Here is a 14,438-nt window from a genome sequence, read left to right as displayed (position 1 = left end):
TTTCCTCCAAAGAAATCATGTGATTATATATGTGTAAGTATTCAAATTTAGCATCCTTCTGTTTCAAAGAGCTGATTCTGTGCAACAACTATTTTTTTTTTTAGATGACTTCTACACATTTGCTGTGTTGCACCCACACTTTGCAGAAGAATATCTCTATGCTGATCAGATGGGAGCTGAGAGGAGCTTGGAGATTTCATCTCTTTCTGCTCCTAATGGTATCTGTACTGACTTCAGCCCTGACAGCGCTGGAGATAGAAGCAAGCCCTTGCAGAAGAAACTGAATTAACACTACAATTGTTACCTTCCTCTCCTGGTGAGAGGGTTGTATTTTCTTGGGATTTTCATAAGTCACTCCAATTATACAGCAAATACCGGTTTTGTGTGTGAAAGTTCTACCTGAATACCATCCTTTGAATCATATGTGCTATGTTTAACAACATGTTCCAGGTTACTTTGGGAAAGGTGTTTTTATTTTTTTTAAAAAGGTCTTTGAAAGGCAAAAATGTGAATGTGCTTCATTATTAATGTTCATATTTAAAAGGAAGCGGCACAACTTATTTATATTCCATTGGCTAGTTCCATGTACCAAGTGTCGCACAAACTGTGCATGTATAAAGAAAATGTAGCTACTATGGTGTAAAGTGCACTTTGGTGATTAGTGTTTTCCCTAGTTATGGGGATGTTTATTTGGGGCCAAACTTTGCTGTCCATATCTGAATAGTCAGTCTTGTTGATTTTGGTGGGAATTATTCTCTTGAGCAAGGCAAGCATACTTTGGCCCTTTGTTTTGGTTCCAGTGAACAGTTTGGAAACAGTAATACAAAAACTTGCTAAGGATTACTTTTTTATTTTTATTGCTGAATGAAAAAATTGTTTCTCTTTCCATGGTAGAATGAAAAGGAGAGGCTCCTTATCCCTCACCCCAGCACTTTTCTACTGTAATCTTCCGGATGCAATTAAACATGAATTCTTTCCAAACTGACATGCCACATACTGTTTGAAAATACGTAACTGAACTGTTTGTGCTTTTCTCTCATAACCAATCCAAATCACATCCACACAACATTTTATGGCAGATGTATACAGAACTATATTTGATTGAGATTTATCAGGAATCACAGGTTTCTTTTGTAGCAAGCCTGTACAGATAACCTAGCATGGAATACATCATGGACACTTTGGTGTATCAACACAAGTTGGAAAAGGTTGCAGTCACTTCAGAGGCCAAGCCAGCAGCAAGTTGCAGAACATCCCAAAGAAGTGCTAGTTAAATCTATATAGCAGCATTACAATATACTTCATAGAACATATGTACTTCATAGAAAAGTTTAAAACTGTTTAAAAAAACCACCACACTTTTATTAGTAATACATATGTTTCCTTTTGTAAAGCCAGATGCCTTAACTGCTGCTGGAGGTCTCAGAGAAAAATCTAGATTATTATAAAACCACAGATCTTCATTTATTAGGAAATGTGACAGAAGCCTCAAGGAGTAGGAGGGAGGGCTGTCACAAAATAACTGTTATGGCAACTCTGCTTCCAAACAAAAAAATCTCCTAAGTAATTTCTGACCAGTTTTATAGGGTTTTGTGCATGGAAAACTATTGAGTTTAGAGACTTCCACCAAGGAATTTAAAACTAGATTTGAAATGGAAGAATTTTAGCAAAGGATGTCTGTACCAAATGCTTTTATAACTATTTTTTAAATACCAGGTGTTTTAAAGCTCATTAGGGTATTGGAATATGTCCTTAGAAATCCTGAACTGGATGTGGCAGCTCTCCAAACTGGAACTGGCTTTAATAAATAATAAAGAGGGTAGGAGGAAAATATGCAAGAAAATATGCTTTATGGGGGTATGTGGAGGTAATTAAATTTTTGATTTATCCAGGTGACAAAAGCCAAGCTCACAGAGCAGCAGCAGACTGGCTGGCAAGGTTTGAATTAAAACTGATCATGAAAAATAGGAGAAATTGATTAAAAAAATAAGGTGTATGAGAAACTACACTTAAGTAGGAATAGTCAGATGCACAGAGGAGGGAGTGAGTATTACTGTGCTATATCTGGAGGCAGGGATGGCACAGAATATGTCAAACTGAGCACTGTTAACTTTTTGCTGCAGAAAAGATGCTCATGATGGAGGGATGCATCAGCATGTGGCCTGTGAGAAGCAGGGTGGTATTTCTTTGTTACCAAGATATGATAAGGTCTTCCCTGAGGTACCTGTTCATATTGGGGCACATGAATGAGATGGGGTGTGAATTAATGAAGTCTGGAGGACAGAAAGTACTCAAAAAGAGATCAAAAGTATCCTTTAATCCAAAAGAGGAGACTGAAGGAAGATGTGAACAGTCTTTGAATATGGAAAAAGTTGTTATAGAGGAAATAGGAACACTCTTCTCCACAAGGATAGTAGATGCTAGTTATTAATTGAAAAGGCAAGTTAAGCATTAGGAAAAGTCTCTTACAATATTCCTTATTAAGCTAAGGAGAAGAGTTTCAGGTGGGGTGGACAGCCTGCCTTCCTTCACTGGAAGAAGGAAGTTTTTGAAACTGGAGTTTTTGAAAACAGAAAAGACAGAGAGCTCCAGTAGAGACACTTGATTTTGCTGATGATGCTCCACGGTTACAGGGAGATATCCCTGAGGTCTGTTTTCTGTAATTATACAGATGTAAGGGAAGGCAGGTGTAGTCTGGACATATTGTATCTCTACAAGACTATGGCACGTGGCTCAAGCTGGCTAAGGTAGTTATCTTTTCCTTTGTATGTGAGCTTGGGAATGTGAGAATTTCAGAATGCAGGGAACGAGAGAGAGTTCCCCAACATGTGTCTGGAAAGAAGAAAAGGTAAGCTTAGAATCCTGTGGACAACTCTGAAGTGAGAGGAGCTCCAAAGAAAGAGATACATTGACCACATCTGTGAAAAAGCAAAGAAAGCTGATTGAAGTTGGCTGAATTGTCTAATTTGCATGTATGGTGCGAGTGACTTGAGGATCTGTTTGATGAAAACCCATAGGTTCATTGACTTCTTTTTTTTTTGTTTGTGAGGTGTTTTGTAATTGTGGTGAGTGCAATAGGTGTGCTTGTGTGCACCTAAGCTGTACAGAGTGCACTGGGGGGCACTGCAGCCTCTAGCAGATGGGCCCTTGAACAGGCTCCACAAAGAGGCACTGAAAGTCCCGTGCACCAGTGAGCTCAGTCCAGAGCTGCTGCTGGAGAAGGCTGGTGACCAACACAAGGCACAAGCAAGTACTCTTGGTGGATTAAAACTCATTTGAAATTGGTGGATTAAATCATTAAAAAGAAAAAGGCATAAAACAAAACAACAGATTCTGGAAGGAAGGAAATGTGATTCTCCCTCTTCTGAGAAATTACTGAATGAGATAAAGACATAATAGGAGGAATGATAGGATGAAGGATCAGCCTGCATGGAAACATTGTTAGATCACATATCATGTCACAAAAGTTGATATTAATTAATAGAATTCCATTAATTTTAGCATTTGTAGTATATCATAGCAGACTGCCTTGTAGTGAGAGAGAAGCCACATTACCACAGGGGGTGAACTCAGGCTCTAGAGGGCAGAGGCCTGTAACCCATCACATGACTGCAGCCATACTCTGTTACAACTCATCCATCAAACCCCAGCTGCAGAAGTGTTTCAGTAGTTCCTGTTCAGAAGCCTTTTTAGAGGCATCGACTGCGGAGCAGCTGGATTGTGACAGTCAAGTTTCAGTGACCTGATTCAAAGTCAGAGTAAAACTGAAAACTTCCTTTCTCCTTCACCAAATGCTGACATGTAAATGCTTTCCATTAAAATATTACTGATTTTACAGGCAGATTGGTATATTTTAACAGGTACTGTCAATAGCCACTAAATTTACAAGGGAACATAAGCAGACTTAGCAACTATTTAACTTAAATGATCCTTACACAAAAAATGCAGTGATGTGAAGGCATTTTACATTTCTGATGAGCATTTTTGTACTCTTAGGTAACACTGCCATCCCTTGCCAGTAGAGTTCTTGCATCAACCTGAATTTTTACATAGTGTATGAGATACCCAGCCAAGGCACTGGGTATCTCTTCTCATATGCCTGAACAAGTATTTAAAGTTAGCCAGAAAACCACAAAATCCAAAACATCTGAAGTTTTGGGGGGGTTGTTTGGTTTTTTGGTTTTTAATTTATATTTTTTCAAACATAATGAAACTGTACAAAGACCAAACAAATGCTTGGTAGGTGCAAACCATGTTTAAACCACTGCCTCTAGCATGTTATGGCAAGTGTTATTACAGATTTTATGGGGAGTCTGCTGTAACAGATAAATTTAAAATGCTTCATAGGAAATTTATAAGTCTGATGGAGAAACTAGGCTGTACTCTTAGTTTTATCTTAATTACACTGTATGTTTTAGTTGCATTTATTGTAGCTAGAATGACCTAGGTGTGATAAATAGCAACCAGACATGTGTGTGTTTGTTAATCCCATTTTCAAGGTATAAATCCTTAGGTCACAGGGGTTGAAAAGGACACGTGTGCAGTGAGGAAGTGATGTAACCTCTTTAGTGACACAGCTGCCAGAAGTAAATAGTAAGTGTCACACAGAGCTCTTTATTAATAATCTTCATGCAAGCTGAATAACTTTGTTAGCTAGTTTAGGCATTGGGGTGGTTGAAATATTTTTGTATTCACAAAATGCAGTAAACATTTTTCTGTAAAAGTCATTGCTGCACTTCAACATCTGATAAATTTATAAAGCAGGTGTGGTTTTATATATTTATGAGTTCCCTGATAAGTTTATCTTTGGTATTGCCAGTAAATTATTCTTCCTACTTTTATATTACCATGTGGGAATTATAGCTTCTCAGATTAACTGTTTTAGTCACCTTTTGCTCTCTTGTCCTTCAAAAATAACATCCTCATTAAAGGACAAATTTAATTTAAAAAAACCAACCAAAAAAAAACCACCTGCCATGACTTAAAAAATACTAGTTGCAGAACTCCAGTAGCATGTGGCATGCGCTGTAGATCCTGTGATCTCAGAAAAAACCTGTAGGTACAGCTTTGCATGTTATGGGACTGAACTAGGCTGGAAAGAAACAAAATTCTGGTTTAAAGTTTTGACCAACTAAGTTCAATTTTTCTTTAGGTCAGAGTGTGCATCATAATACTTTCTGAAATGTTGCATTTTACCTAATGTGAACCCTCTGTTTTTTTATCTAGCAGAGCTTTCATGAGTGTTCTAGAAACAGGAAATGAGAAATACATTAGCCGAGAGTTCTACATTTGCAAAATTCAAATTTGGCTCCTAAAGCCATATTGAGGCACAGAAGTTCCCTGTAAACCAGGCATTTCAAATAGTTTGTTACTTTTCAGGTATCTGAACTTCAGCTGATTAGGAAGACTTAAATTAACAAATTATTCTGAATAAATCACTACCAAAAAAACCCAGAAGACTAGAAAATGGAAGTAAGTGTTGTCATCAGCGCCACTGATAATTAGTTACTAATTAATTAAATTATTAATTGATCAGTCTGGCAAAACTGCAAGATCTGTTTTACATATGAGCAAGAAGGCTTACATTCAGGTAATTTTGCTATCCTGACTAGGTAGAATTTAAGCCAAGTGGTCTTTACTTAGCGGGTGATTTCTTGGAGGTACTGCAACATGCCAGTAATGTCTTGGTCACTGGCAATGGAGATTTCATCTTCTCACCCTGACTTTTATTCTTTTAATATGGAGAAAAGTATTCAAACCATGACAGGAACCCTGTAGGATCTTCTTACAGGTAAAAACCCTCCAGCACCACCTCAGAGATACAAAGGTGATCGTTCTGTGGAATAGTTATGGTGGTGAACTGGATATACAGTGCTGGTCACCAACACCTTGTGATCAAACCAGGAATAAATGATAATACTGAGTTAAAACTGCTGAGTGAACACAGCAGCAAACAAGGCATCCTTTAGATGTGTTTGGACTTGGGTCTGTGAGTATTTCCTGTGTCTCATGGTGCTCAAGTTGAGACAGTTTCTTTCTCTGGGAAACATTTCAGGTTTCTTTCAAGATACTAACTACTTGGACTTCTTCAAGTGGAAGAGTGCTTTGTTTTGTAGAAAGCAGGTTCTTTTTCCCCAGATGGTGTGACGTGCTTTATCATGTGTAATGTGATTAAACTGAAGTGGGTGATACCAAGAGAGCAGAGGATATAACAGGCTTATAAAATAGAGGGTTTATGTTTCTGTGAGATATGCTGACACATTTCTGCACAGTAGTTGACACTGCCTAGATTGTCTTGCAAGTCCATTATGCAAAATCCTTTTAGTAGTTGTGTGGTGGCAGTGGCTGTTTATGCCACTTTCCTTAGCAGGGTGGCAGGGCAGAATACTCCTGTGCAGACCAGCTTTGGGGTATAGATGTATTTGCAGTTTTAAAATTATCAGTGTCTGGGAACAGAAACAGCAGAATCACCTCAGCACTGATTTCACCTCAGTAAGTTACTCCTGTTACATAACTTAGCTCTTAGGGGTATTTTTTTATTATCACAGTTATCATGCTTTATTCTGAGCTAAGCTGAACAGAGCCATATGAACATCAGAGCTCATTTGAGATAGCTTGGGGATCTCAGAAAAGGTGCTGTATGATAATCTGTTGGTAGAGTGTTACATTTCAGTTTTTTCACTTTGACCAAAAATGTCAGAAGCAAGAGAAAAAAGTCATGACTTCTGTAGTACTCTATTTTTATACTGTCAATGGGGTGTTATTTAAGAGTGTCAGTTCTGAGCCAAAGTCAGCTGAAGAAAAATCAGGCTGAACTTCTGATTCTGAACCAGCATGTAGAAAATCCCATCCATGCCCAGCATGGCAGCTGGCCTTTTCCCACAGTAAAGCAGGATCTTTTCTGCCTCTTGGGCTGGTGAATTCAGTTTACTGTATCCCTAGTTTTTGCTTGTGCTGTCTGTTCTTTGTAGGTTTGTTGCAGCCAGAGGGAGACCCTGCTGCCTCCTAAGCTGAAGTGACATTCCTGGACTTTTCTCCCTGAGCCAGCAGCAGCAGGTGAATATTTGAGTCCTGTTCTGGTATTGCTATCCCAAACTAAACTCTTTTAGTTCATTAAGTACAGAACTGCTTTTTCTTTTCATACACTTCAACCATTGCAGGTGTGTCCAGGTGACAGCAGGTCTAAAAGAGCTTATGAGATTGTCCTTGTTCCTGTGAGCAACAAGACATTAAATTTAGAAGTATTAGAAGTTTACAGTGAAACCTTAAATTGGATTGACTCCTGACTCCCTATATATATATATATATATATATATATATATATATATATCACTTTCAGTGTGAGCCTGTTCACTTCCATGTTCCACATGCAGGATCTATAAATGTGATTGCAAACAAAGTCTCCTCATGGATACCGAAGAAAGCTGACGCTCAGACACTTTTCATCCTACCATGGTACTGGAAATGAAATTCATCTGACAATAGGTTGTTTCTAAGTCTATGAATGTATATGGGGAAAACCCAAATACATGTCTTTTATTCACTATCCAGCATGAAGACAATTTTGTATTTTAAATGCTAAAGAAATAAACTTTGAAAGATCTTTTATGGCCTAAGTATATATTTTTTTGTCCTATGTTTTCTTTTATAATGAACTTCAAGCAAAATATTTCTTATATTTCAAAAAGGACATTTAGGTTAGCCAGTGCTGTATTTTCCAGACAACAAAAGCAGTTTTAAAGTCAACATCTAAAAATGAAATTGTATTTTTAAATATGTGAATTAGAATTCCTTTAAGTTAAACATGTCTCCTTAGCAACTGTATATACTTAGACAAAAAGCAAACCCATTGCAGCTGCTTGACTCTATAGTTGTTTGTGTTCGGTGGTTTGTTTATATTGCTTTTTCATATTGCTCTAAGGGTATTAAGAGTCCATGTAAATCAGCAATGTTAGAAATAGAAGTCAGAAGTAAATTTCTTTAGAAGTGCTAGAATTTGTTTCCTGGAAGAGGACCAAGAGTAAGCATCAGCTAACCTTGTATTATGTACTCTACTACTCAAATGTTGCAGCGTTGTGCTGAAAGAATTTGACATCTGTTCAATGGGACCACTTTTTAAACCTTTTTGTAATTCCCAGCATCTGTCCAGGGTGTGAGACATTTCTAATTTGATGACAGATACTAGTTGATCTTTTTTGGAAAAATAAAATTGAGTAATCAGCAAGCTGAGAAATAACTCAAAAAAAAAAAAATCTCTGTTGTTGAACTTGCATTGAGGATGTCATTTTTATATTTTGGGAGAAAAAAAAAAAAGATTGCTGTGGTTTTGAACACACTTGAAACTTTAAATGCAAAACCGAAAAAGTTAACACTGAAATTACCCCTTTTTGAAATTTTCTTGTACTTCTACTGAATCCAAGTTAGGCACTGCCATGAAAAGGATGCTTTTAGCTGGAAACCTGTGTTGACAGAGCAGGAAGCTGTTTTGTAGGGCCTCACTTGTGAGGTATCACGTGGTTGTTCCATCAGTGGTACAACTTCTATTCCTGACTCCAAGGCTGCTCAAACAGAGCTGGTGTGTTTAAAGAAAAACGGTTTTTATTGTAAGAGCCCTTGGATGTGCAGTGTAAATCTGTAACAATATATAGTGCTACTGGATAATAATGATCTAAATGCATATTTTCTGCTGTAAATTTCCCTCATGTGGCTCCAATGATGTGTGTACATAGACTATTACCTTTGCACTGAATGACTATACTTCATAAAATGAAGAGCAAAAACAAGTATTGTACTAAAGATGATCATACCTTGTGGCTCTAATTGTGGAAATACTTTTGCAGAACAAAAGGTATAGCTTCAGTGTTATAAATTTGATTTTTATATTTTTTATTAACATGCATGGAAGACTAAGGATAATATTTTTTAAAAATGAACTTGGTTTTTGTACATTTTTTCAATGTTTAAAACTATATGATTTAACATTACCTCTGAATGCCAGTGATCAGTAAATTTTTAAAGGAAATACCTCAATTCGAGCATTCTTCTCTTGTTACTTGTCTGATAGGTTGAAATGGACTATAGGGTGTGATGAAGTGAGCATATGGTATAGGTGCTTAAACTGTGCTATAGAAGGCATGTGATGATTTACTGAAAGGGACCTAAATGATACACTACAAGCGTTGAGTGCAGTTACACAATCATGGCTCATTCTGCCCAACTGGACATGTTCCTCATGAATGGCTTGTAAATTAAATTTTCAGCGTGAAACCAAATTAAAAAATGAAACAAAAAATACTTGGTTTCCTCTGGATTTTTTTTCTTTTTTTTTTTTTTTTTTAAACCACAGGGTTAACAATAAGGGAAAGGATACAAAACATAATTGTGAGTAAGACCGAGTCTGTATATGTTTAGGCATGCTTTGCTGATGGGTGTTCTTTGTGTCAGTGTGTGTAGGAAAACAGTGTTTGTTTACCTGACAGCTGGGAGGATGAAATGCAGGGGTTCAAAGGGGAAGGGAGGGGAGAAAAAAAAAAAAAAAAAGAGAAAAAACAATATCCGTCTGTGACAGCAATATTGTCTCCAGTTCTGTTTTGTGTGCTTAAAGAAAAACACTGAAAGATCAAAAAGTATTCAGAAAAGGCACTCCAGAATTCTGGGAGAATAAGTCTGTCTAAATTAGACTGAATTAGCTCTGGCTACATCTTTTTATTCAGGAAGCAGACAACTCCAGACATCTATATACCTGAAAAATTGATAATGAAGGGTGGGAAAAAAGGCATCCTCTGAGGTGGGTGGACGCTGAACCATTAATATGAACAGTATCAAGAATAAAAGTGAACCACTGGGGAAGCTCACCAGAGAAATAACAGACATTCAGGACCATACAAAGATTTCAAGGGAAGACTTGTTAGCGTTTTACTTAAAGTTATTCTCTAATTCCAAGTGATGGAGTTGTTGTGGTTAACCGCAGCTGGCAGCTAAATACCACATATCCACTTGTTCACTCTCCCCCCACCCCTGGTGGGAAGTGGAGGAGAACTGGGGAAAAAAAGGAAAAACCTGGGGATTGAGAGAAGAACAGTTTAATAGTTGAAATAAAATAATAATGAAAAAGGTGACAACAAAGAGACAGATAAAACCCAGGAGAAACAAGGTATACACAACATAATGACTTACCACCCTCTGACCAATGCCCAACCCCTCAAAGAGCAGTGATCAGCCCCTCCGAGCAATTCCTCCCAGTTTATATACTGGGCATGATGTTCTCTGGTAAAGAATATCCCTCTGGACAGTTCTGGGCAGCTGCCCTGGACGTGCTCCCTTCCAGCTTATTGTGCACCTCCTCAGTGGCAGAGCACAGAATCCATCCCACAAATGGGTTTGCCTTTGCCCAAGGCAGCAGTAACCCAAACTGCATTCCCCAGCATATTTTTTGCATGCATTACAGGAACTTTATCACCTTCCACATGAAATTACATAGAAGTTTTGATTAGGTAGGGCTTGCCAAAGTGGCAGATCCTCTGGTCTTCATTAACCACATGGCCTTTGCTAAATGTGTATCCCAGTGTTGGAAGATCCCACCTTGTTCTGCCTCTTCCTCACATTCTTGTGGTGACCTCACTTTGTTCTCCTTTACTGAGCAAGGTGACTTCTGCATCTGTGTTTTCACCTGTACAGGAGCAGCTGACACCAGCATGGGCTGGTTCTCAGCCAGGTGCTGTGCTGTCGCTGGGGTCGGAGGAGCTGCAGTGCCTGTTCTCTTGTCATCAGATCCAGAGACTTTCTTCTCCCCCTGAGGGTAATGAATAAGGTTGAAGAGGACCCAGTAGGCCTGGGCCAGACCCCAGCATGTTGCAATCATCTGTGTCTCTCTGGAATAGCCAGGGCACCAGCATACTTCTTCCAGATGTTTTACTAGTTTTTCTACCATCTGCACTTGTTCAAGGGTGAACTTCCAATGCACTGGAGGTGCCCACTGTCCTGGGCACCTGCCCATGCTGTCCCACTGTAGTGGGTTGGCCTGGATGGATTCCAGGCTCCCCACCAAAGCCTTTCTCTCACTCCCCTCCACAGCTGAACAAGAACAAAGGGTTTGTGAATTGAGATAAGAACGGGAGAGATCACTCATGGACTACTGTCACAGACAAAACAGGCCAGAATTATAGATACTGATTAAATTTATCACTGACAAAGTCAGAGCAGTACAATAAGAAGTAAAATAAAACCTTAAAAACACCTACCCCCCATCCCTCCTTCCCTCCCAGCTCCACCTCCTCCCCCAGTGGTGCAGGGAAACAGGGAATGGGTGGGATGGTCAGTTCATCATTGACATTTTTCCCACTGCCCAGGGAGAGGAGCCTTTCCTTTGCTCTCCCATGGGGTCCCTCCCATGGGAGACAGTTCTCCATGAACTTCTCCAGCATGAGTCAATCTCATGGGCAACAATCCTCCCCAAACTGCTGCAGCATGGGTCACTCTTCTGCAGGATGCAGTCCTTCCAGGACAGGCTGCTCCAGCATGGGCTCCTCTCTCCATGGGCCTCTCCTAGAGTAACAGCTTCCTCTTAGGCATCCATCTGCTCCAGCATTGGACTTCTCCATGGGCTGCAGGTGGATGTCTACATCCCTGTAGATCTCCACGGGCTGCAGGGGCACAGCTGCCTCACCATGGTCTGCACCATGGGCTGCAGAGGAATCTCAGCTCTGGTGCCTGGAGCACCTCCTCCCCTTCCTTCTCCACTGACCTCGGTGTCTGCAGAGTTGTTTCTCTCACACGTTCTCACTCACTCTTCTCTGGCTGCAATTACAATTGCCCAAACCCTCTTTTTTTTGTTGTTGTTTTTCTTAAATATGTTATCATAGAGGTGCTACCATTTCTACTTGGCCCTGCCTTGACCAGCAGCATGTCCAGCTTTGGGACTACCAGGGAGTGGCTCTTCTGGACATGGAGGAAGCTCCTGGCAGCTTCTCACCAAAGCCATCCCTGCAGCTCCCCTCCTGCTACCAAAGCTTGGCCATGCAAATCCAACACACCCCCACACCCTGCCACTTGGGAAGTATCCAGGCCCAGGCAGGTCTCTGGGTAGGATTCTTAAACAGCTGCTTGACTTTAGGCCAGACCTGGAACACATGCAGGAGACCTAGCAATAGGAACTGGTTTGAACAACCAAATCAAAATTTTCAAAAGGTGTCTCCTCCATGGATTGGTTCTCCAAGGAGAAAAGGTAAAAGGCATAATTACTAATAGTTGTCCACAGATGGCTCCCAAAGTCCAGACTGATAACAAACACCAGGTTGGTTCCATGGCCAGCCATTCCATCATATCATAAACCAGAGTTGCAAAGTACAACAAAATTATAACCTTGGCTCCATCGCCATGTGTGATAAACAGCACAACAGGGATTATTTGGAATGGGAAATCCTGCAAGTAAGGTAACACATAATGCAACTTTAAGAAAAAGCACACCAACTCTGAGAGCAAATAAATCAACATTGTGACCAGCAATGATGAAATTAATATAATGAATACTTGTATTTGTTCTAATGTATTCTAGTCAGATTTGTCATTATTGCTGGGCCCCATATCAGATGCCAAATAGAAGTGCTATAGATTAACCCTAGCCAGTAACTAAGCACTATGCAGCCCTTTCTTCTCCCCAGTGGGATGGGAAGGAGAATCAGAAAAAGTGAGAACCTGTCAATTGGGATAAGTAAATGTATTACTATTATTATTATTATTATTATTATTACTATTACTATTACTATTATTGTAAAGAAAACTGATACAAGTAAAAGAGAAAGAGGAATAAAACCCAAAAAACACAACTGATGCATGATACAGTTGCTCACAACGTTCTGATTGATGCCAGACCCTGTTCCTGAACAGTGATCAGCCCCTCTCAGTTTATATAGTGGGCATGACATTCTGTACTATGGAATATCCCTTGGGAAATTTGGGTCAGCTGTCCAGGCTATGCTCCCTCCCAGCACCTCCTCACTGGCAGACCATGGAATGCTGAAAGTCCTTGACTTGGGGTAAACACTGCTGAGCAACAACCAAATTATCAGTGTGCTACCAACATTATTCTCATGCCAAACACAAAACACAGCTCTGTACCAGCTGCTAGGAAGAAAATTAACTCCAGCAGAAACCAGGACAGGCCTGAATGCCCTTCACCTACCCAGGTATGTGTTTTCTCTCATCTGCATTGCAAGGAAACTCCTGGTCGTGCCACTGTGCTGAGCTGCTGGGGCAGCTGGCTGTATCTCGTGCTTGTGCCTCTTCTGCCCAAGCCTCTCAGCTGAGGTGTACTTGAGGTAAGTGTTTGCATCATCACTTTCTTCAGGTTGACCCACACCCAAGCAGCCAAGGAAGGACTACAAGAAATGCTCCTTTTTCAATCCAAGCACAGGACTGGGAAGAGCCTTCCCAGCTCCCTTGACAGACAATGTTTGGTAGCTCAGGCCTAGGAGAGCAGAGTGTGACTGATGGCAATAATGGTGATAATGATAATAGTGATGGTTATTGTTAAAAATAGGTTAGAAACTGTTGTAAAATAGTTGATAGATCGTTAAGCATGTACTGTTACTTTGGTTATTATATTGTAAAAGGGGTTAAAAGGGTAATTATAGGAAATACAGTACTCAATGTACCATAATACATGGAAGTAAAGTGCAGCACCCCCCAAGTGAAACAAGCCAGCCTGGACAGAGCTGTAATGGGCAAATCAAGGGCCTTAAAACTTCATGCAACTGAACGATCCAAAAAGAAACCAATCCAAAGGGACAAAAAACAGGATAAAAAGGGGCTTCTGACCCACTGAATCTGTGCTGCTCCATCTGGGACATCGGGGACATTGCTACATCACTGCTCCAGTTGCAGCATCCTCGACGGGAACGCTCCTGCTGCTCGGCCCGCGGGCCCCCATGCTTTAGGCCTTTCTTTTTATAATGAAAGCTCAAATCACTTTAGTACCGAGAGCCTGCTCTCGTTTTTATCAGTTATCACAGAGTCGCACACAATCCATTAAGCCTCTGAGATCATCGAGTTCAACCCATGACACCAGCTAGACCATTGCACAAAGCGCCGGGTCCCGTCTTCCCTTAAACACCTCTCAGGGATCCATCACCCAACTCCATCTCGCTGGGCAGCTCATGCCAACATCGAATCACCCGTTCTGTGAGGAAACTCCTCCTGAAGTACAACCTGCACTATCACGTGCAGTTTAAGACTTTTCTCTCATCCTGTTACCTGGGAGAAGAGGCCGGACACCCCCCCCCGGCCGCAGCCTCCTTTCGGGGAGTTGTAGAGAGCGATAAAGCCCTCCCAAGGCCCCATCTCTCCGGGATGTAACACCCCCAGCTCCCTCAGCTGCTGCACATGGGATTTGCTCTCCTGACCCTTCACCAGCTCCTAGTGCCCTTCTCCGGACTCGCTCC

The 14,438-nt window shown here is 40.5% G+C and overlaps 1 protein-coding gene across 1 annotated transcript in view; it reads left to right on the top strand.

Annotated features, from left to right (window-relative positions):
* LPCAT1 (lysophosphatidylcholine acyltransferase 1) overlaps positions 1-9,294 on the top strand; it is an 86,752-nt gene extending 77,458 nt beyond the window's left edge. Inside the window, exon 14 of the mRNA XM_030229451.2 lies at positions 105-9,294. Coding sequence (XP_030085311.2) covers positions 105-289 — 185 coding nt within the window. The 3' untranslated portion in view covers positions 290-9,294. The remainder of the gene's footprint in view (positions 1-104) is intronic.
* Positions 9,295-14,438: the final 5,144 nt, after the last annotated feature.

Source organism: Serinus canaria, chromosome 2 (genome assembly GCF_022539315.1).
Source record: "Serinus canaria isolate serCan28SL12 chromosome 2, serCan2020, whole genome shotgun sequence".
Lineage (NCBI taxonomy): Eukaryota > Metazoa > Chordata > Aves > Passeriformes > Fringillidae > Serinus > Serinus canaria.
This window is presented reverse-complemented; position numbering and strand designations above follow the sequence as displayed.